Consider the following 24437-nt stretch of genomic DNA (forward strand, 5'->3'; position numbering starts at 1 on the left):
TCATTCCTTTCTTAATAATACCCTGTATTTCAGGGATGATGATGCATTTGGCATTCTGCAGAATATCTTCAAGGGTGCTGATGCTTTATGACATGATACAAGACTATTACATAAAATTAGATTATTTTTTAAGGCAGTGAAACTGCTTCTAAAACATGTCTTTGTGTAATGACTCTGTACCAATTGTAAACAGTATGTTTAGACTCTATTTTTTTGTCAGAGGTGAATTGTGAAAGTCTCTTCCCCTAAAACTTTATTCTTGTGATGCTATTCCAAGATTTGTCCAGAAGAGGGAGGTATTGTATATCTATTTTTCTCTTCTTTTTGGGGAGAAAGCTGTATATCTAGATCTATCACTATATGTACAGGTATATAAATATATATGCAGGCGTTGAGGTAGCTTGCTACCCGTCATTTCTTAGAATGGGCAAAATAAATGTCACCATTTATTGTAGTGGCCCCAGAAGAGCCTTTTAATATATTTTTATTGTCTTCATCCCCTGTTCCTGTTCTTCCCTTTCTTGTTGCATTATTTCTACGACAACTCTCCCTGTCATAGTGAGGTGTCAGTGATGGTGATAAAAGATGTTCACAGAGGATAGGGTGATGTCATATTTCTTGACAAAACTATCCTGGTTACTCCTTTTACTCATTGCAATTTGCCTCACAGAAAGTATGGCTTCTTTGCTATATAGAAATTGATCTTTGTGAATTCTGGAAGTAAATATACTTTGATACTTCTATGGAACCATAATTTCATCTATAGGGTTACTCACTCACCTAATGCAAATTGCAGTCTATCTATGCCTTCTCTTTCTGTGTAATTGTTGCCTATATCTACCCAAAATGTCTTTCATAACGTAACCTACTTAACAGGTTGAAGAAAATTCCTTTTAATTTAATTTAAAATAGCACTTATATGGGAAGTGAACTGGCAGTCTCTTGCTTCAGAATAGATTATCAGTCATACTATTTTTAACTAGCTGAGTAGAAGTTAATAATTGGGTTTTTTTTTTTAATCTTCTAAAGGGACCCAGAAAGCCAGACTGATGAAGAATCCCAGGAAGTATTTAAACTGGCAAAAGAAGCACTGCTTCAAGGACTAATGGATGATAATCTTGAACTTCAGTAGGTGATTCTTCTAGAATATGAAAACTAAGACAGTGAAGTTAATTTTAATACTTGTTTGTGTGTCAGTAGAACTTATCATAGCTTGAGAGACTTATTTCAAGATAACTGTTTTACAGAATTCTTCCTCTTGCCTTTTTTTCCCTAATGTTTAGTTAAATTTAACTCTGTAATATTTTAACTATCTTTTAAAAAAATTTTCTTTTCTGTCTGAATCTGTGGTTTCATTGGCATAGGGAACTTCCCTCATGAAGAAGCTTCTACCAATTGCAGATAGGCACTTATTCTGCAAATTATAATAGTGTTAGAGAGGTGATCAGATCATTTTAAAATTCTTTACATTTTATCTGTCATCTATAGGGGAGGTCACACTGGGCAGAGAATGTAATTTTTTGTGTCAAAGTGAATTAAGATATGAAATTAAAATGTTAATTTATTTCTTCATTAACCTTAGATACAAGTAAAGCTGTTACCATACTCATTCTAGATTAGATGTTTGAGACCTTAAAATTTTGAATTAACCATTATTATAATTTTGTATTGAAGCAAGATGATAATCCAGCTGATTTCTTAAAAACAAAGGGGGAAAAAATCTCATACATTTCCGCACAAGTGTAAATTATATCCAGGGGCAAGGCGTTTGGGTGAAGTGATGGTCATTATCGTACATAATATCAAAAAGCATTATAATGTATATGGAATTCATTGTTATTTTAACTCACATTTTGCTACAGTTTAATTCATCTGGTCTTTTTTGAACTTTTTAAAAAATACCTTTCAATTGATATCTTCTGTTTTGTTACATCATCTGTTTTGTTCTCCTGACATCTCTCCTCTTTCTTCCTCCCAGAGAGTCATCATCTTATATAAAAATATTTTTAAAAGAAAAAGATGGGAGGAAAGTCTATAAAATTGATTAATATATTGAAAAAAATCTGAAAATATGTGACATGTGCTCACCCTATCTGTGGATCTTACATCTTTGTAAAGGAATGGGAAAGGGATATTTTATCTCTTCTCTTCTTTGGAATCTTGCTTATTCTTTGTATTTTTACAACATTCACTTTTGATTATATTGTGGTGGTTCTTTCTATTTCCGTTGTTGTCATTTTATTTATCATTTTCTTTGCTTTGCTTGTTTCATTATTTACCAGGTTATAGAGATCTTTTCATGTTTCTTTGTATTCATCATATTCTTCATTTCCTATAGCAAAGTAATATGGCATTGCATTTATGTAACGCAGTTTGTTTAGTTATTTTCCAATCGATGAGCATTTACTTTGTTTCCAGTTCACAAAATGTGCAGCTGTAAATATTTTGGTGTGTATGGGGATTCTCTTCTTATCAGTTTACTTCATTGGAGTATAAAAGTGTATGTGGAATCTCTGGAGTAAAAGATCTGTAATCAATTTATTTACATAATTCCAAATTGCTTTCTAAAATGGTTGTAGTGATTCACAACTTCACCAAGTGTGCCCTGTCTTCCAACATTGACTTTTCTTATATCTTTCTTTCTTTGCTTGTTTTCAGGGTGTGAGGTGGAACCTCAGGGCTGTTTTGATTTGGCTTTGCCTTATTAGTGATTTAGAGCCATCTTTCCTGTGGTTGTTTATAGCTTGCAATTCTTTAGAGAACTGCTTGTTCATGTCCTTTGCTAGTCTTTATTTTTAATATTAAAATCTGGATTTTTAAAGTTATTCTTTGTCTGATATATTGATATAATTTAATCTTTAAACAGTTCAGAAAAAAATAATTTAGTCAGGAAATAAAGGATTGTTCATATTTGCTGGTCTAAAAATCTAAATCTCTTTGATTTCATGTTGTATAGTATATTACTTTTAGTAATAGGATGGGGTGTTTTTTTCTACCTTTTTTCCCTTATAGATTAATTATTAGGAATTTCTGGAGTCACGAAACCAGGTTACCATCGAACATAATGGATCGCTTACTGGCCCTGCGGTCCTTATACTCAACTAAAATAGAAATGCACTATTTGAGTTTAGCAACAAATTTTCTACTTGAAATGGCCAGCAAGAGCCCGGATTATTCAAGACATATATTTGAACATCCCCTTTCAGAATGTAAATTCCAGGTAAAGTACTTTTGTACATAGTTACAAATACACACTATTAAACTTTTTAAAAAAACGTTAAATTCCTTTAGAGTACAAAGGAAAACTACAAAAGAGCAACACATATGTCAAGAAATAGTTGTAACTTTGGAGTTTGGAGGTCTTAATTCTTTTTAATGTTATATAAGTTGGACTAAAATCTTTCTGATTGTATATAAATTTGTTGTTATTATGTATATAAAAAGACTAGAAAGATGGAATACTTTTTTAAAACAATGAAACTGAATGTGTCAGATGCTTATTTATCCCTTCTTATATAATTACCAGAAAATAAATTATAAGTTCATATTGAGCAAATGAATTAAAGTCAGTCATTAGACATTTAAGTGCCTTCTACATATTGCGGATTTAAAAAAAAGGTAAAAGACAGTCCTTGTTCTATAGGAGCTCACTAATGGTGGAGGTAACATTCAAACGGCTATGAACAAAGAAGTTACATACGATAAATAGGAAATAATTAAGAGAAGAAAGGAGCTAGAATTAAGAAGGCTTAGGAAAGGCTTCCTGTAGAATGTAAGGTTTTCGCTGGGACTTGAAGGAAGCCAGGAAAGTGGAGACGTAGAGATAAAGAGGGAGGGTTTCTTGGAAATACACTTTTGAATGATCTGATATTAAGTTGACAGGATGGTGTTTTAGGGAGTTGAATGAAAATAAATTTGCTATTTGCAATATTGAATTTAAAATAATTTATAATTGATAAAAGGGGAAAACATTACTGCTGTTTAATATCATTTCAAACTTGTTCACATTCAGGAATATAGTATCGATTCTGATTGGCGTTATCGAAGTACTGTTCTCACCCCAATGTTTATTGAGACTCAGGCGTCTCAGAATACTGCTAGAAACCGATCACAAGATGGTTCCCTTTCGCTTCCCCAGACTAAACAAATAAGAGCTACCCAACAACATTACGAATTTACTCCTACACAAAATACAGGTAAATATCAATTAGATCCCTAATTTTAGATGATTCTTTAGTTTCATTTCTGCAAAGACAAATTATGTGCCATCATATTAATTTTAATAGCATAATTTAAAAGAGAAAATATGACTAAAATTAATATCTTTTGAAATTAATGAAATATTATAAATAGATACAAATTGATTGCTTTTGTTTCACTGCAGATATACACATGCATATCACTGGGTTTGTTAAATATTTCTCTGTGTTTTCCGTTAGTTAATATAGTTCCAAAAAAATGCAATGTCAGATAAAAAACTGATTATGTAAACTTGAAATTTTTTTATTAGACTCACAATTTTATGTTATGGTGGGTATGAAAACAGATATGCTTTGTAATTATTTGACAAGTACAGTGGTTCCATTTAATAATACTGGTAATAGTGTTTGTATGTAATAGAATTTTGGAGGCAGAAGGAAGCCTTAGAGATAATAAATCAAATATGTTAAATCTGAAGATGACGAAACTAAAGCCCAGGTTTGTTCAAGGTCACAAAGCCATTGAGTGACAGATCCAGGATTTCATCCAGGTCTAATTCCTAGTCTTAATGCTAGATTCACTATATCATACTGCTATGATGATAGCACTGATACTTAATTTATAAACTATCTTCTATAAAACTTTTTCCATATTTGGTAATTAGAGAAGGATTATTGTATGTCTGAATCCAAATAATAGCCTTACTATAATGGAGTTATAATTTTTTTACAGCTGGAAGAAACTCTTTTAATTGGCTAACTGGAAGCAGCATTGACACATTTGCAGAATATACAAACACATCATTGTTTGAATCATTATCTTCTTCCTTGCTGTTTGTTCATAAGAGAACTGATAAACCTCAGAGGGCAGCCTTGAAATCAGTGGGACCTAATTTTGGAAAAAAAAGATTGGGATTGCCAGGAGATGAAGTAGATAACAAAACCAAAGGTAAAGTAATGCTATACAACTAAAATACAGTGACTGACATAACTTGAAACTTTCTACACTTCAGATCAGTAGTTTGAGTAGTGTAACACTGACATTCATCACACCTACATTATTTATGCACATACATTTCTGCGTTAAGACGTGCATTTAACATTTGTTTTTTCTTAAAGCAAATTAAATGCAGGGTAAACTTCTTTCTCCTTTCATTTGTAGAAGGAAGACTGTGAGGAGAAAGTACTCATAATCTCTTCTCTCCTTCCATTTTTCTCCTGCTTTGAAATAGCAGCTATGCTATAGAGACTATAAGTAGAATATGCTTGTTCTTTTCAAGGTGGATAGAAAGTTAAATGAGCTCATGGACATTAGCTTTGGGGAATACTTCTCTTGTTATTTTCTCCCTTCATCTGAGTTGACTGACTCTCACTGCTTTTCATCTCTTTTTCCTTCATATCTCTTCTGAAAATTATTAAAAGTACGGGGCCGCACAAGTAGTCCTGGGGCTATAATATAAGTAGCCAGCTTGCAAGGAACTATTAACTGTCAGCACCACTTGCTTTTTAATTACTGACAGCCCTTTTTCCTGTCATTATTCTTTCCCCTCTCCTATGAAACCTTATTTAGAGGAAATCTTTTACTCTAAATATCAAGGGATTGCCAAAGGAAAAGTATTAGGAGATTGAGAGTTTTAAACATTGCTGCCGGTTACTGTATGAGTTCATAAAGAGTTTGGAGGTGACCATCTCAAAGATTAATAAAGGTAATGTCATCAGGGATGGGCCAAGACCCAGATTCTTTCAGTGTGGAAAATGTCAGATATTGAGATATGGTGGTATTAGGAGGAATTGTGTGAGTAAAGATGGGGTAGCCTCCTTGTTTCTTTAAACCATTTCCCTGAAGTAAGTTTAGTTCATTGATTTTTTTCACAAGTTTATTGGTAGTGACATATAAATGAAATGAATATTTTAATAATTTGTCTCATTTTTTACTAAGTAACTTTAAACCATCCCATCTACGTTTAGACTTTTTTCGTATGTGTCATCTTCCCTAATAATTTAGAGAATTTATTTCTTAGAAAAGGTGCTGAAATTCTTATGGAATTATTTAAATAATTTAAGGGAAATTAAGACTTTAAAATATGTATAAAAATTCAATGCCAATTGGGTCCTCTGCTATTATTTGATGTTAATAATAACTTTTTCTTCCTATGGCTTTAGGTATTGATGAACGGGCAGAAATCCTAAGGTTGCGAAGGCGATTTTTAAAGGATCAAGAGAAGCTTAATTTGATTTATGCCAGAAAAGGTGTTGCGGAACAGAAAAGGGAAAAGGTTTGTATCTTTAAAGAGTTTGGTTAAAAATATTGATGCCAGAGGACTGGCAAGGAAATCTGTTTTCATGTCTTAACAGAGAATTATTATGGCCAAGGTGTGCATGATGCTGCATATATTGTCAGACTTGGTTGAGATACAGATATGTCAGCTCGTATATTTTGCTTACCAGTTTCTTTTTGTTTTAAGATGTCCCAGTTGAAATTAAGGTAAACTGAGGCAGCAAAATTCTGAGCGTGTTCAATTTTATTTTCTCAAAGGGAAAATTCTGTCAGTGTGGAAGGGTTATGGGAATGTAAGAATAATGTTTTAAAAAAAGCATCAATAAAATATTACAAAAGGTGTTTTTTTAAAAAAATTAAATATGTTTTAACTTTTAGTTTCCAAATGGTCCATTTTACACATCTGATCACTGTTTTCAGATGCTGATTTCCCCAACCTAGTTCACTGTTTTGTTTTTGTTTTTGTATTTGTTCTTTGGTTTTTTTGGTGAGGCAGTTGGGATTAAGTGACTTGCCCAGGGTCACACAGCTAGTGAGTATCATGTGTCTGAGGCTGGATTTGAACTCGAGTCCTCCTGACTCCAGGGATAGTGCTCTATCCACTATGCCACCTCACTGCCCCCCACGCTGTTTTTCAGTTAAAATAAAAGAAGTAGTAATTGTTATAAGGTTGATTGAATATTATAGAATGAAAAATAAACCTTTTCAAAATTTGGAAGCAACAGAAATAATTGAATTTGCTTTTTCACTCATACCTCCATTTTGTGGAATGTAAACGTGTATATCTTTAAACCACATTAAAGAAAATATGAAATAAGAATATAGTGATATTCATGAGTTGTCAGTATCATTCAGATTTGTTTTAGTGTTTCCAAATCCACTTATGGGGACTGGTTAGATGATGCTTTTCTTCAGTTTCAGTGTTTTTTACCCAAATTGAAGACCACAGTAACTTCTCAACCAAAACTTTATTTTGTCTTCCTTACCACAGTCTATCTTTAACAGTGAATACTGAAATAGCTTCACAATAAACATTGCCTTTTTTTCATCTTGATATATAATGATTGTAATTTCTTTTGAATTCCAGATGTAGGCTGATTCTACCAGCATTCTGCTTTTGAGCATCATAATGGTGGGGAAGTAACTTTTGGTAAAAGTACAGAAATAGATTAGTGGAACAAAGTAGAGGTACTGTTCTTGATCTAGGCAGACATACACAGAAGATTAGTGTTTGACAAACCTAGAGGAAACAGAAACTAGAGCAGCTCAGTTCATCAGATATTTAGCACATCTGATGTCTGTTGCTGTGCTTGGTGCTGATGACATAGAGACAAAGTGAAATTATGTACTTCTTGGAGAATGTAACATGTAAGCATTAATGCAAAGTTATCTTACAAAGTAATTTGAGAGGTAAAGATGGAGTAATATATTTATCTGAAGGAGAGAAAATAGCTAAATAAGGGAGATTTTTTAGGATAAGATCAATGTCCTTCATTGTATTAAAATAAAAATTTTATGTACTACAGAAATATAATTAAAATATAAAAGGGAAATCATATATGATGTGCAACAGATAAAGCTAACATCCAAAACATATACACATATATCAAGTTGCTAAAGATTTAAAAAGATAACTCTCGGTCCACAATAGATGAATGGCAAAGGATTTGCACAAGAAATTTTCAAAAGAGGAAAGAAAAATCTTTGAAATTGGGGGAAAAAATTTTCACCTATCTAATGAAGAAATGCAAATTAAAATAACTTTGAGGCACCATTTTATATTCATCAAATTGGAAAACAAACAAAAAAACCCAACCAATAATCAGTGCTGGTGAGGTTGTGGAGAAACAGATAAACTCGTTTATTTTTGGTGAAAATGGAAACTTGTAGGCTCCTTTTAGCTAATAATCTTATAGTATGCATTTTAAACTAACAAAATAGTGACATCTTTAATTTATTACTCTTTAGATCCATTAATTCTGTTGTGAATATACCCTGAAAGTGTTAACAAACAAAAAAACCACAAGCATTTCAAAGGTTTTCATAGCCTTATTTTTCATTGCAAGCAAACTACATGTATAAATTGCAGAGGAATCATTAAATTGGTACATATTTGTAATGAAATACTATAATGCAATTAAGACTGAGAAGTATTAAGAGTATGTTTTTTAAAAATCCTTAACCCAGGCAGCTAAGTTGCACAATGGGTAGAGCACCAGAGTCAAATCCAGCCTCACACACTCAACACTTACTAGCTGTGTGACCTTGGGCAAGTCACTTAACCCCATCCCTAGCCAAAAATAAATAAATAAATAAACCCATAACCTTGGGTTCTTGAAGAGGTCATAAGCTTTGGTCAGCCCTACAAAACTAGAAAGGATTTCTATATTGCAGGCAGATATTCCATTTGGGAGCAAATCATTTAAACCTTCTGTTCAGGTGCCACAAATGAAATCACAGATGCTTTTTTGAAGTACAGAAGCATATAGAGGCAAAAAGTAAAAACTTTTCTTTGAAGCTTCATATCTTCAGTTGCTTTATAAGACTTTTAACTTTGCCTGCATTAACACTTTATTTTTTAACAGAATAGAAGAGTTTTTTTTTAACTGTCTCATCAATTAAATTTTATTTTCTTGAATTTTTTTTGGGGGGGTCTTAATTATGCAGGAGATGAAAAATGAGTTGAAAATGAAGCACGATGCTCAGGTTACTTTGTATAGAAGTTATCGTCAAGGAGATTTGCCTGACATTCAGATTGAATACAGCAGTTTAATCAGTCCTCTGCAAGCTGTGGCCCAGGTCAGCGCTACCTTAACTTCCTATTATTCACTAACTATAAATAATATCAAGTGTGTTTTGCATGTGTTTGGTTCTCTGTAAATAAATATTTAGAAGAAATTATTTTAGAGATTATAGAAAATTGGACAGGAAAGTTCTGTAATTTGTATTTTGAGTGCGAAAAATCAGGATATTTTTCTCGTGTTTACAAAAATTTGCATCTGTGATTTTTTTAAAATTCATTGGTTTATTGGGCATTGTTTCAGTAGTATCAGAATGTTACCTATACAGGTCTGACTATTTCTTTCCTTTCTCTTACCATTAGATCATAGGACTATAGATATGGAGCTAGAAAGTACCTTGGAGATCATAGTCCAATCAGTTCCTTTTACAAATGAAGGAGATGAGGCTCAGAAATGTAAAATGACTTGCCAAGGTCACACAGATAGTAGCAGAGCTTGAACTCTGTTCTTGTGTCTCTAAGTTTAGTGTTCTTTCCACTCCACCATGCTAACTCCCTGGTCATCTTTCTCTAATATCTCCCTTAACACAGAACCAAAGAAAATTAGGTTAGGCCATTAATTTACAGAAAGAAAGAACCTTAGAATTGGAAGAGACCTCAGGTCATCTTTTATCTGAAGAGTAACCACTATTCCTAGAAACCTAGTGCAAGAAGAAACCTCTTCTGTTTGTAAGGCAGCCCGAGCCGCCTTTGGCCAATCTCTTTGTTAATGGGATCTTCCTTGCTATCAAGTCTAGATTTACTTTTTTGTGACTTAGGTCCACTGTTTCTAGTTTTACCCTCTGGGACCAAGCAGACCAACTGTAATTCCTATTCTTACAGTATTTGAAGACAACCGACAGTTGTCATTTCCTTCCTGTATCATCTTCACTCCAGTCGATAAAGATATGTCAGAAACCTCCTGTGTGCTAGACACTGGACTAGGTACTGGGGAGGCAAGTGCAGAGTTTACATTCTAATGGGGAGACAAGTACTTATGTGTGTGCATCTGTGTATGTATTTGAGTGTGTAGGTGTATATATAAGGGTCACACAGCTAATAAGTTTTAGAGGTGGGCTGGTCTTCTAGGCCCAGTTTGCATCACTCAGTCTTCTGTGCATCTTGATGGTTTCTGGATGCTCCCCAATTTATCTGGGCCCCTCACTAAAATGTCTTGCTCAGAACTGAAGCACATACTGTAGAGCTGGTCTGACAAGAGAATAGATCAGAACATCCCTCCCCTTCCTCTTAACACTGTCTTTCCATGCAGCCTGAGATGGCATCCGCTGTTTTGGCTGCCATCTCACCATATTGATTCATGTTGAGCTTTCAGGAGATTAAAATCCCCACAGTCTTTTTCACAGAAACTGTTGTTTTACTGCATCTATTCTGTACTTTAGGCAGTTGATTCCTTGATGCAAGTGTAGGATTTTATGTTCAAATGGAAAACCGTCATGATAAGACACTTATGTGCTTTGCTGCAAAAATTAATTTTGTCTGAGCAACCTCATAATGAAGTCAGGATTTTGATAATTGTTGGGAAGTAAGTTTCTTTCAGAAGAGCAGGAAATGTGTCTTCTCATGATGGTCTCTCATGTCATTAATATGTTGACTGACTTGACCGGGAGCCCCCAGACACCTTGGCCTACCTCTGTTCATCATGTAATTTCTACTAATGATGATTTTAAAGTAGCTAATGCTCTTTTAAAGCAAAGTCAAGTACTTTTCAGTGTTAGCTGGACTCTTTCAGTTATCTACCAGAGTTTCTCGAAGTGGGCAATACCACCCCCGGGGTGGGGGTGGGGGAGTAGCCTCAGGTGTAATTGGGAAGCATGGAATTAAAAATAAGGGTGTGGTAGAAGCATAAGGAAAAAAGAGAAGAAAAGAAAATTTTGGAAAACCATTTGTACATGTTTCATCTGTTGTGTAACAGAGTAAAAATTGTAGTGATTACGTTATTTTCCAAATAAACACATAAAATGCAAGTTACAACCAATCACTGGTCAAGTCTTCTGACAGTTCTTAACAAGCAAGTGCTGGCAGGTGAGCATGTCATGCACCGTGCATTGGAAGGAATATGTGCGTGTAATGACTTGTTTACAGTACAGTACTATGTGCTTGCATCACACAATATTGCATCATCAAAATTTCAATACAAAAACTTGAAAAATCACAAATTTACAATAAATAATTAAATTTAAGATGCTTCATTTTTTAAAAAATTCATTTTTTTTGAAATGATGCAATTTTTTTTTAAAGTAAAGGGTTGAAGAAAGTAGATTTCCAGCAGTGCACTGAGTAATTTTTTTTTAAGGGGGCAATAGGCCAAATAAATTTGGGGACCTCAGGTCTAAATTAATTGAATTCCATTCAGCAAACATTTCCTAAGCATCTACTATGTCCAAGACGTTGCTAGTTCTGGGAATGTTTGACAAAGATGAAATGGCAATTCCTGCCTTCAAAGAACCCCTGGAAATATACAAGAAGTACATAGATAGTGGAATACAAGGTAACGTGATGAGAGAAATAGTACTAGTAACTGGGAGGATGAGAGAAGCCTCCTTGGAGGCGTCTGAGTGTGGGAAGATAAGGAGTCTGACAGTGGAGAAGAGCAAAGAGGACCTTCCAAGTATGAGGAATGACTTGTGCTTTCTGTCTTTTGGGTTTTGATTTGTAAAGTAGAATTAGTAACTAACCTGTTATTACTTCACCTACATTTTTTTAAAAGTTTAATGAATTGATTTCTTTTTCGAAACTGAAAATTCTGTGTAATTTTTCTTCATGGAATTTAAATTTCCACCATTTGTTTTCCTCTCACAAGTTTTTGAGCAACTTTAAGGAGTGGTGATAGGATGGGGAGAGCAACTCCAAGGAATGGAATGAAAACTATTCACACATTTAATCTGTTTTGTTTGTAATTGGTCTGGCTGGTGTTCAGCTCTCAAATGAGAGTTTTATGTAAAAATGTCAGTATAGCACTTCCTATGGTAATTCCATAAAACATTGTGGTTATACAAACAAACAGCCGGAAATAAACGAGGAATAGGAAGAAGCTGTGTGTTATTGTGCACCAGAGGCACTGGGCCTTCACTGTACCTCAGATGACTTGATTTACCCAAAATAAATAGCTGTGTGCTGTGGAGAGTGAACTCATTCATCACAATTTATGCATTTATAAAAAGTATATTAGAAGTGTAAGATAGTCCCTGTGTTATTCCATAAACAGCTGCTTCTTTTGCCGCTACACCTAATCTCATGGCACTGATCAGTTAAGTTTCATATTGTAAAATAAAAATTTGTGTCTAATGTTGCTTGAATATTTATCAGAGTACTAGTGTCTGTGTAAATTTAAGCCAATGGATTGAAATAGAAACTAAGTTAAATTTTTGTAACTTTTAAAATAGATTTGAGAGAAGGTAAATTGGTAAGACAGTTTCTAAATGAAACTCATTATAGCACTTTTGGCAATATGTCACTTTTGTTTCAGACTTTTGTTTGTTGACACCTGGTTTATTATGCTTTTTAGCGAGACCCGGCCCTTGCAAAGCAGCTCTTTGGCAGCTTGTTTACTGGAATTTTAAAAGAGGTGGATAAATGTAAGAGCCCGTCTGAGAAAAGAAGCATTACAGAGAAGTTGCTTCTGGATTTCAACTATTTTCTAAGTAGCACGATGTTGTTCTTTCCACCTTTCATCTCCTGTATCCAGGTACAAATATTCACATAGCCCTTTTTTACTTGCTTCTGTTTAATGTGATATAGAGTAACTTCAGCCTTTGTCTCAAAAGTACTACTCTAAGAATGAATAAAGAAGAGTCTAAGTCTGTAACATATTATAAATGTTAAATTTGTTTTGCCTTCACAAAGGTAATAGATATGTGAGACAGAGTGACTAGGAATTCCTTATAAATGAGTTTGCTTTTGTCTTATGCTGAAATCATTTCAAAAATTTGGTTGCACTGCAGTGAGCTTTTTATTCCGTAATTTCTTGAACATTTTAATTTAGAATTTATGCAGATTATAATTTTTATTATTTTAGGTTAAAAAAATATCAATACTTTTACCATTCAGAACATGGAACTTTACTAACTTTTCTACACAGTGATCTTTTACTTCATCTTGTTTTTAAGTTCTTCTGAAAAAATCAAGAACTTCATTAAGACCCAATACATGATCCATGACCCTTAAGCATATTAATAGAACTTAAATAACACTTTTTCTTCAAAGTGTTGTACGAAGTAAAAAAGTAATAAGAAAGCCTCCACTTCTGAGAGAATATACTTTTTGTTTTCCTGTATTGTATGATTTTTGTAAGTTGAAATGATGTGCTACATTAGTTCCTTGTAGCCTTCTCACACTCGTGATATATAATGACATACCTACTTTAGATAGAATCATTTTTTTGTGTATCTTGCCACCCATGCGAAGTTAAAAAAAAATGTCTTGTCAATTTCTTGGGATTCCTGGGATCAGCCACTGTCTTTTTTTTTTTTTGATTGGGCAGTGGGGTTTAAGTGTGCCCAGGATCACACAGGTAGTAAGTGTTATGTGTCTGAGGCCAGATTTGAACTCAGGTCCTCCTGAATCCCGGGCTGGTGCTCTATCCACTGCACCGCCACCTAGCTTCCCCGAGCCACTGTCTCACAATAGTTTTCCATTTATCACATATCCCATATTATTTCCTTAATTCCTAGTTCAATTCCAGATTAGTGTTATAGGTCTATACAAATCCCTGCATTATCTCAGAAGACAATTTCTCCATAACTTAGTAAATGATCTAGTTGGTTTTCCGCAGTTGCTATGGCAGAAAAATATATTGCTCTGTGGCCGTCCTAGTGGTGACCCTTTCTGAATTTAGTTAGGGTGGCCCTTAGAGAACAGACCTATCACCAGCCCCTACTCTAGGCCTCTCTACCTGTAGAACCTGCCAACACTTTTGCCCTGTTGCCAAGACCTTTGAGAACATAAGCCAACCTCCACACCATGAAGAATCACAAGCAGGCCAGTTATTGAGGAGTTTTTCTTACTTCTTACTTGTATTTTTCAAATGGTGTAGTCAAGATTGAAATAAATCTATTCATGATATTTCAATTAAACCTTTAATCTTTATTTTCTTTTTTAAGATGAATCTTTTAAACTTAGACATGTCTGATTAGGAATATGTGAATAAATGAAAATTTGTCATGCTATTTGAGAATGGTGCTTATCTCTGAAAAACAGAACTATTGGAATGAATTATATCAGTCATATAATTTATGTGGTATGGGCCCAACTCTAACTAAGTTAGTCAAATAGGGAATTATTTTTTGTTTGTTTTTTAAACAGGTTAAGATAGCATTACATGATCCCAAGTGAGTCACCTAGGTTTGTGTCCCATATGACAATCAAATTACCTGAATTTTGAAGAAATCAGATTTTCTATTTGATTATGTAATCATTAACACAAAAAATTTAATGTGCAAATCAAAACTGGGAAAAATAACTGGCATCTGTATAGTGCTTTAAAGTATTTTGCAAATGTCATCTCATTTGTGCCCCACAACAGCCCTTTGATAAAGATGCTATGATTATCCCCATACTACAGCTGATGAAATTGAGAATGAGGTTAAGTGATTTGCCAAGGGTCGTACAGCTAGTTAAGTGTCCGAGATAGGAGTCAAACTCACGTCTTCCTGACCTCAGTTCTATTGTTCTGTCAATCACTTCACTTAGGGAAGAAGATTGCATACGAAATAGTGAACTTTATATTCATTGTTTTTTGTTTTTTAAGTGATATATATAGTTTCACAATGTAATAATAGATGTTATCTACTCTTTTTTTTCTTCAGTGCATTTTATTTTATTTATTTATTTTTTTCCATATGCTTTTGAGTTGAAAATTTTTCTCCCCCTTCGTCCCCCCCACCCTCCCCAAGGCAGCGGACAATCTGACATAGGCTTTACATTTACATACCCATTAAACATATTTTCACATTAGTGAAGTTGTAAGTAAAAATTAAAACCAATAGGAGGAACCATCAGAAAGATGAAACAAAACTCAACAGAAGGTAAAAATAAGTGAGAACGATTCGACTTCTGTAGTTCTTTCTTTGGATGTGGACAGCATTTTCCATCCTGAGGCCTCTGGAGATGTCTTAGATCCTCGTAATGCTGAGAAGGGTTCAGTTTAACATTCTTAGTCATTGCATAACATGGCTGCTATTGTGTACAAAGTCCTCTTGGTTCTGCTCACTTCACTCAGCATCAGACCATATAAGTCATCCTCGTAATGCTGAGAAGGGTTCAGTTTGACATTCTTAGTCATTGCATAACATGGCTGCTATTGTGTACAAAGTCCTCTTGGTTCTTCTCACTTCACTCAGCATCAGACCATATAAGTCTTTCCAGGTTTTTCTGAAGTCAGCCTGTTCATCATTTCTTATAGCACAATAGTATTCCATTACATTCATATACCACAAGTTGCTCAGCCATTCCCCAATTGATGGGCATCCTCTCAATTTCCAATTCTTCGCCACCACAAAAAGAGCTGCTGTGTATATTTTTGTACGTGTGGGTCCTTTTCCCATTTGTTTGATCTCTTTGGGATATAGCCCTAGAAGTGCTATTGCTGGATCAAAGGGTATGCATCTTTTTGTAGCCCTTTGGGCATAGTTCCAAATTGTTGTCCAAAATGGTTGGATCATTTCACAACTCCACCAACAGTGTATTAGCGTTCCAGTTTTCCCACATCCTCTCCAACATTTATCATTTTCCTGTTTTGTCATGTTGGCCAATCTGATAAGTGTGATGTGGTACCTCAGAGTTGTTTTGATTTGCATTTCTCTAATCAATAACGATTTAGAGCATTTTTTCCTATGACTATAGATGGCTTTAATTTCTTCATCTGAGAACTATTTGTTCATATCCTTTGACCATTTATCAATTGGGGAATGGCTTGTGTTCTTATAAATTTGTCTTAATTCTCTATATATTTTAGAAATGAGGCCTTTATCAGAAAGACTGGTTGTAAAAATTCTTTCCCAATATTCTACCTTCCTTCTAATCTTAGTTGCATTGGCTTTGTTTGTGCAAAAACTTTTCGATTTAATGTAATCAAAATTATCCATTTTGCTTTTCATAATGTTCTCTATCTCCTGTTTGGTCATGAATTCTTCTGTTCTCCATGGATCTGATAGGTAAACTATTCCTTGTTCTCCCAGTTTACTTGTGGTATCAGCCTTTATATCTAAGTCCTGAACCCATTTTGACTTTATTTTGGTATATGGTGTGAGATTTGGGTCTATTCTTCAGTGCATTTTAAATGTTTTATTGATATTTTTTCCCCCATCTCATCAATACACACTAAACTTCCTCCACTCAATGCCAAGTAGAGGTCTCCCTTGTGACAAATATGTGTAGTCAAACAAAACACATCAATCGATTGGTCTTTAATCCACCGCCTCTGCCAACAGGTGGGAGGTATGTTTCAGCCCGAGTTTTATGAAGTCATAAGTGTTTGCTGGGTTCGGAGGTCTTTCAAAGTTGTGTCCTCTCATATTATCATTGTGGTTATCAGTTCAAATAGGTCTTTCCAGATTTCTCTGAATCTGTTATATTTCTTATTTCTGTGACACAATAAAATTCCATTGTATTCATATGCCACAGTTCTGCCATCTTCCCATTGATGGCTATGTCTCTTGTTCACATGCAAGACCACAACACTTAAAGTTTTAAGGGCCTTAATAAGCTGTCTAGTCCATTCCTCTTCCTTTACAGGTGATTTGTTTCAAGTGATTGATTCAGGGTTCTTTAGGGATGGGGACTAGACCTGTGATTTCAATGGTGTAAGGAATTACCAGGTAAAGGAACTCCCTCTGCCCTACAGTTTGGCACTTTCTCTGCAATTTATAGTCCTAAGAGTTGCCAGCAGTACTGACAGGTTAAACATTTTGCCCAGCTTCACTAAACCACTTAATGTCAAAGGTACAACCTGAACTCAGGACTTCCTGGGTTGATGGCCAACTTTCTAGCAACTATACCATATTGCCTCCCAACAGAAGCTTCCTATGTGTATTCTTGTGCACGTTGCTTCTTTCTCTCTGCCCTAAGCTACTTGATTACCTTAATATTTTATCAGCTCTCTATTTAGTGATTTTAATTGAATTCATTTTTTTTTCCACTTGACATTGAAATCAAGTGGCTCCAGGTATTTCAAGAGAATTCAGTTCTGTATCTTGGGGAAAAAAAGTATTTGTTGGTGGCTCAGTGCTTCGAGTTTGTAAATGTGCCTGCATTTTGTTTCACCACATCACTTTTCTGGGCGCATAGTGCATTCAGAAATACAAATACATCTTAATGGGCAAAATATTCTACTTTAAAGACATTCATCCTAGGTTAACATAAACCTAGCTATAAGTGTTTCATCCCTTGGTTTCTAATCTGTAATTGTAATTAATAGCTTGCCTATTATTACTTTACAGAAATTTTGTGAATTTGGTAAAAGTATTTTTTTTAATAAAAAGTGCTATATAAATTCAAAATGGCTTAAAATTTTTATTCAATTTTCTTTTATTGAACCTTGTATTTTAAGCTTTCTTTTTCCTCTTATTTAATTTTTGAGCAGTGCAAAATAATAGCAGAAGCATTTAGAATTAAATTAACTTACACATTTTAGTGTGGTATATTTTTAATCAATACAGCCTATAGTCAACTCTCAAATTCAAGTCTGAAATAAAAATGTCAGTACAATAATTCTTATATGCTGTATTAAAAAGTTGTTATATTGGCGATTTCTTGGGAATAATCTATGAATAGAAAGAAATTCCTTAAATAATAGATTGGTTATTATATCTAATAATGTTGAAGAAGGCACTAGAGGTTTTGAAAATGTTTTGGACTGCTGTTTCTTCTCATTGCTCTCAGTTGTTTTTTATGTTAGCACAAAATTCTAGAAACCTGGAAGGACACTGCAGTTGCAGAAATGTATGGTTCTACTGTTTTGCTTATTTAATGGGTGGGGAGCTTTAAGTGAAGTTCTGCTATGATAGTACAAAAACAAAAATGTTGTTTAGCAAGTAGGACTTTTAGGAAAAACTTATTAATGGAAGCTCGTGGTGTATAACTTTGGTGTTATTTCTACTTACGTCAAAACTTTCTTTAACATCTAGTAAAAATAGGTCGTTTTCCCAAGAAGATACAGTTCCAGTGCCATGAACTAAATATTTAAATGTTTGTGGCTTCACAGGAAGTGAGTTACCAGCACTTAGAGCTCCTAAGCCTTGACTCATCCACTGTGAGCACCAGCTGCCTCGCCAGCTTGCAGCAGCCGGTAGGCATCCTCCTTCTTGAAAAAGCACTGATTCATCTTGCTCCTGCAGAAGAACCACCGTCTAAACGAATGCGGGGAAAACCCCAGCTCTCTCCAGATGTCATCAAATGGATTGAACTTGCTAAGTGAGTATTGACTGAGAACAAGACCTGCAGGTGCTTGTCCCACACTTCATAAATTTTGGTTTTTTGATGGAAATCCTTCTAAAATGTATTATACTCTTGTTTTCTTAATCATAGTATTTTAAACTTAATTTAACCTTTTGTTATTAAACTCATAAAAATATCTTAGATTACACTTTATTGTTCTTTAAATGCTGTTACATACATTATGTAACTTCGCTATATTCTTTTTTTTTAAAATTTTTTTGTTTTTGGTTTTGGTTTTTTTGTCTAGGCAATGGGGTTAAGTGACTTGCCCAGGATCACATAGCTAGTAAGTGTTATGTGTCTGAGGTTGGATTTGAACTCAGGTGCTCTATCTGCTGCACCACCTAGCTGCCCCAACTTCGCTGTATTCTTGTAGCAATGATGTGAATGAAGTCTGTAGAGTGGATGGGGTCCTCATTTGACAGATGAGGAATCTATAAGCCAGAAAGATTAAACATCTTATAGATAGTAAATAGAACTTGAACCCAAATCTCATTCTTAGCTGTAATTTGTAGGTTGTATATACCTATTTATGTACAGCAGGCAGTGGCACAGTGGATAGAGGGCTGCACTTAGAAGTCAAGAAGGCTTGAGTTCAAATCCTGCCTCATACACCTACTGGCTTTGTGGTGCTGGGCAAGTCACTGAACCTCTCAACTTTAGTTTCTTCAGCTGTAAACTGGGGATAATACATGTACTACCTCTTTCACAGGACTATTGTAAGGAAAGTTCTTTTGCCATCTTTAAAAAGCTATGTGAGTTATGTTTATCAGCTTTAATTTAGTACCTACTTTTTTGTGATTGCTCAGATTTTTTCTTCCTTTGGGTTTCTCACCTAGGTTCTTGAGAGGCGAGGTGGCCAGATGAGAAGTATTATTGTGATATGACATTATATAACCATAGAGGCCATCTGATCCAGGTCACTACCTGCTAGAGTAATCCCTCTGTAGCATCCCCTAATGATTAGCTTCTATTCAAGTGCTTCCAGTGGCAGAGACATCACTGACTAGTGAGTGTAGCCATTGGGTTTTCATTGGTCCTTTGGAGCCAAGCAAAATAAAGACCATTCTTCTTCCAATGATAACTCTTAACATGTATTAAAATTGCCATCATGCCTCCCCCAAATCCTTCAGTTTTAGGTTAAGCATTTCTAACTGCTTTCTTCAGTTAGTGCCTTTCTCTTTCTTGATGTTGTGCTTGATGCAGCTTGACGTTGTGTTACCTTTTTTTTCCCCATAAGCCATGTCATGCTATTTACTGGGTATAGGGACCAAAAAACCTCCATAAATGATCCACTATCTAGTAACATCTCACCCCATTCTCTGCTTGTGTAGTTGGTTTTCTAAACCTTAATATGAGAAGCTGACAAATGTATAAAAGTGAAAGATCTGTACGTACATGATATCTCCTTACTAAGATCATCTTACCTACACATTGGAAATAATGTATTTTGGAAATATGTTCCAAATATATTTGGAAATAATATATTTTCAGAATTATTTAATTGTGTATTAGGCACATAGAAGGATGAAATTATTCTAACATAATAAAAACTAATGGTAATGTCAGAATTGTAATAATTGTTAGCATACTAAGTAAATTTTAAGTTTTCTTAAACTGAGCAGTAACTTTTTCTTTTAAGCTAATCAGTTATTGAATGATTTAGTAGATTTTCAGTGCCATAATATTTGTTTCTAAAACACATATTCAAGTGCTTTTCTTGCTTTTGTCTTTTTAAGGTTATATAGATCTATAGGAGAGTATGATGTTCTTCGTGGCATCTTCAGTGGTGAAATTAAAACAAAGCAAGTAACACAGAATGCATTATTAGCAGAAGCCAAAAATGACTATTCTGAAGCTGCTAAACAGTATGATGAGGTAAAATGAATCAATTGAAAATACCTTTTTCCACATATTCATTTGTGTTTTTCCAAAGAGGAAAAACTGCAATCATTAGTTTGAGATTTTAGAGCTCTCAAATCCCTTTGTTTCAAATTTTCTTCTTGGATTTAATCTGTAGTTTAATAGTAGAAATTGGTTTTGGAATTACCAAATTCACTTTTATTGCCCTAGCATCACTTATTCCTTAAATAAGTCTTTTAATCAGTGATTAGAGGCCAAAACACAAAAACTTCTTTGTGCCTTTAGAAAATTGTCGATAATTACCATGAAATTTTATAATTTTTTCCTTGAAATTTAGACTAGATTATAATTATGTAAGTTCTATGGTAGTTATATGTTCAAATGAAAGAATCTTAGGGCTGGAAGTGACTTTGAAGGTTCTAGCCCTTCCTCTCCTGCCCTGTTTTCTCTCATTGTCTATTGGAACAACATATTCAAACCATCCTAAACAAAATAAAAATTTCTTGTTTCTTCAGAGACCTCCAGAAGAAATTCCATAGCCTTTCTTAGAAAGCTATTATAATGTTTCACAGCTGTCACTGTCAGGGAATTATTTTCTTATGTTGAATCTAAATTATTCATCTAGACTTTTTTAGATGCTTAATCATAGTATAGAAATAACTAGGTTCTTGAAGTTGATGTCTTTGGAACACAAGCCCTGGCAGGTCCCAGCATGCTGTAAAGGTTCTGAGCACCATTCCAGCCACAAAGACTGTTTGCTTTCCAAGAACCAGCCTAGCTAAGATTGGAGAGGCTCACTTCCAGTAGGTAATGCCGACCACTAGGGCGATGTACTCTTTGACTCTGACATTCCATGAAACAAAGTACAAAATGGCCCTTGGTCTAGCATTCTAGCAGAATGCTAGAAAAGAAGGAGGTGAGATAGATGGTGCCAAGAATCCCACAGTTTTTAAATTGTCTACAAAAATTAACTTAGCTGTTGCTATGCTAATATGAGGTCCTTCTTCAGTGAACTGACAGTCCTAGAGTACCTGAAACAACACTGATATATATATATATTCGCACTGTAAGTAAAACCAGAAGATTAAAGGATGCCTTTAGAGAGGCAAATAAAGAAATTAGTGGAGTTGGTTTTATCATTCATCTAAAAGCAGCAAGAAATATAGTTTCAGGATATATTTGGTGACTTTGTAATGCAACACTCATTGTAGTTATTTGCAGGAGGATCACTGTAAAAATAGTTGCACCAACATCTTTTGCAGAGGATGACAAGAGAGAAATTGTACTATGGATTGGATGAGATGCTCCAAATTACATCATTTGTTCTTTAATACTCAATTTCAGTGCAAAGGTAGGCATTGTGGAGAACAGTAGTCAACAGTCAACAAGCATTCATTTAAATGATTGTGCTATGTGCCAAATCTAGACATAGCAACATGTTAGGACCACCAAGTTAGAGAATCAACTAGTCTATAAGTTCATACAATAAATAACCATATGAAAACATGCTTCAGATTATTAATAGTAATAGAAATGAAAATTAACACAATTCTGCAAAAGTAGCAATGAAGAAGGAATGGTACTTTGGTAAGACCTCAATTTCTTTTATAAAGCAGTAATTGTTGGTGCTAGCTGAAAATTAAACAAACCGAAACAAATGTTGATTGATAGAGAAACAAAAAATGAAAAATAATAAAAATAATCGAACTCAATGACTTCTTCAGTAAACCTGAGAACATGAAGTACTTAAGGAAAACAATCCCTGTTTGACAAGACCTGAGAAAATGAGGAAATTGGCAGAAAATAGACTTGGTCCAACATCTTGTACCTTATTATGCTACAGTAAGCTTAACGTGGATACACAGCATAAGTATAAAAGATTACATCATTTAAAAAAAAAGTTTGTAGTAAATGAGATCAAGTACTATTCACAACTGGAGGAGAATATTGAACTAAACCAGGGATAGAGGCAAACATGGAAAATAATAGCTAGTTTTGGTTATATGAAATTGAAAAACTTTTCCACAAAGAATACATCTAGAATAAGCAAAAATATTGAAGTCTTGGCTGACTCAAGGATTTGGTTCAAATCCTATGTTGGATCCTTTTTGTGTGACATTGGTTAAGTGACATGATCATTGTAAGCTTCAGACTTCCCTTCTATAAAATTAATAATTAGAGTAGATGGCCTTTGAGGTCTTGCTCTAGATTGTCAGACTCCATGATTCAGACATCCTAGAACAGTGCCTGGCACATAGCTTCTTAATGAATGTTTATTGACTGTCTGAGATTTCTAGGGAATCAACACAAATATCTAAGACCAAGAGCCATTCCCCAAGGGATGAGTGGTCAAGGGATATGAACAGTTTTCAAATGAAGAATTATAAACTGTTAACTATATGAAAGATTTCTGTAGATCACGAAGAATCTGCTAAATGCAAATTATCATAAGCGATGTGATTTTACCTTATATTGAATGAATCGACAAAGATGACAAAAGGTAGAATTAGGGTTTATAGGAAGATAAGTACAGTAATACATTATTGGTGGGGCTGTGAATTGGTCCAACTCTTCTGAAAAGCAATTTGAAATTACTAAAAAAAAAAATGACAGAAATATCCATTCTCTTTGACCTGATATCTCACTCCTAGTCTTATACCCCAAGGAGGTCAAAATTGGGAAGAAATCATATACACCAGAAATAATAATGGCACTTTTTGTGGTAGCCAAGAACTGGAAACAAAGTAAGTGTCCATCATGGAGTGGCTAAACAAATTATGGTAGATGAATGTAACAGAATATTGCTGTTCTATAAGAAATGAAAAGAAGAATTAAGAGAAGTACAGGAAGACTCATGAACTGATTCAGAGTAAATAGAACCAGGAAACACCATAAATGGAAAAAAACAAAACACAAAACTGAGCACGATACGTTTCACTGGAGAAGAGTTGAGAAAATATACTTACCTCCACTACAGAGGTGGGTGACTCAGTGTGGAATATTGCATATACTGTCAGATTCATTTGATAGGTTGATTAGTTATGTTTTTTTTCTCTTATTTTTGTAACAAAGGGTGGTTTTGGAGAGACAGGTGATGTAAAAACAAAAGGCATCGATAAAATATTTTTTATTTACAAAAGAAGGAAAATTTTTTTAAAACCTTGAAGTTTCACCTTAAAAATGTTCAGATTAGTAAGGAAGACAAAATAAGAACAGTTGATCTTTTAAAAATTCTTCTGTTTATTTATATGAATTTATTATCTTTCCCTTCCACTATCCCATCAAACAATAAACAAAAACTAAATCATTGTTAAAAGGAATCCACATATATGAGATTATAGATCCATCAAAAAATCAACATTTTTCATACTTCAATTTACAAATTTAATCTTATGGCCTCTAGTACAAAATGGTTGTGGCCAATAATTGGCCACTATCCTTTACAGAACATGTATTTCTATAATCAGAGAATGTTAATGTGGCTTTCTTTCTAGTTTGAGTTCTTTTACTATTTTTTTCATCGCAAAAATCATGGTATGCTGGAACGAGCCAGATCTTCGTGGTTCTTAGTATCTAGAATTCCAGTCCCAACATCCTAGTCCAAAGCTCTTTCCACAGCTCTAGTTAGCAGGCATTTTTTAAGTACCTACTATATGCCAGGCCACTGTCCTGAGGGTTAGGCATACCAAGGGCAAATAACAGTTTTGCTTTTAAGGAGTTAACATTCTGTGTTGGCCTCTTCTCTGAACCTTATTCTTTGCCATCATATGCTTTTATAGTGTGAATAGAAGAATTGCATGTAGCAGTCTAGCAAAAAAATGGAGTAATATTAAGTACAGTGACAGTATTACTTTAGAATATCTGC

The 24437-nt window shown here is 34.3% G+C and overlaps 1 protein-coding gene across 1 annotated transcript in view; it reads left to right on the plus strand.

Annotated features, from left to right (window-relative positions):
- Positions 1–24437, plus strand: part of PRKDC (protein kinase, DNA-activated, catalytic subunit) — a 166070-nt gene that overhangs the window by 102514 nt on the left and 39119 nt on the right. The window contains 9 exon segments of the mRNA XM_020992492.2: positions 1030–1128; positions 3013–3220; positions 4013–4196; positions 4933–5148; positions 6363–6475; positions 9145–9276; positions 12783–12962; positions 18477–18685; positions 20449–20587. Of these exon segments, the coding sequence (XP_020848151.1) occupies positions 1030–1128; positions 3013–3220; positions 4013–4196; positions 4933–5148; positions 6363–6475; positions 9145–9276; positions 12783–12962; positions 18477–18685; positions 20449–20587 (1480 nt within the window).

The sequence above is a fragment of the Phascolarctos cinereus genome, unplaced genomic scaffold (genome assembly GCF_003287225.1).
Source record: "Phascolarctos cinereus isolate Bilbo 61053 unplaced genomic scaffold, phaCin_HiC Scaffold_4;HRSCAF=312, whole genome shotgun sequence".
NCBI lineage: Eukaryota > Metazoa > Chordata > Mammalia > Diprotodontia > Phascolarctidae > Phascolarctos > Phascolarctos cinereus.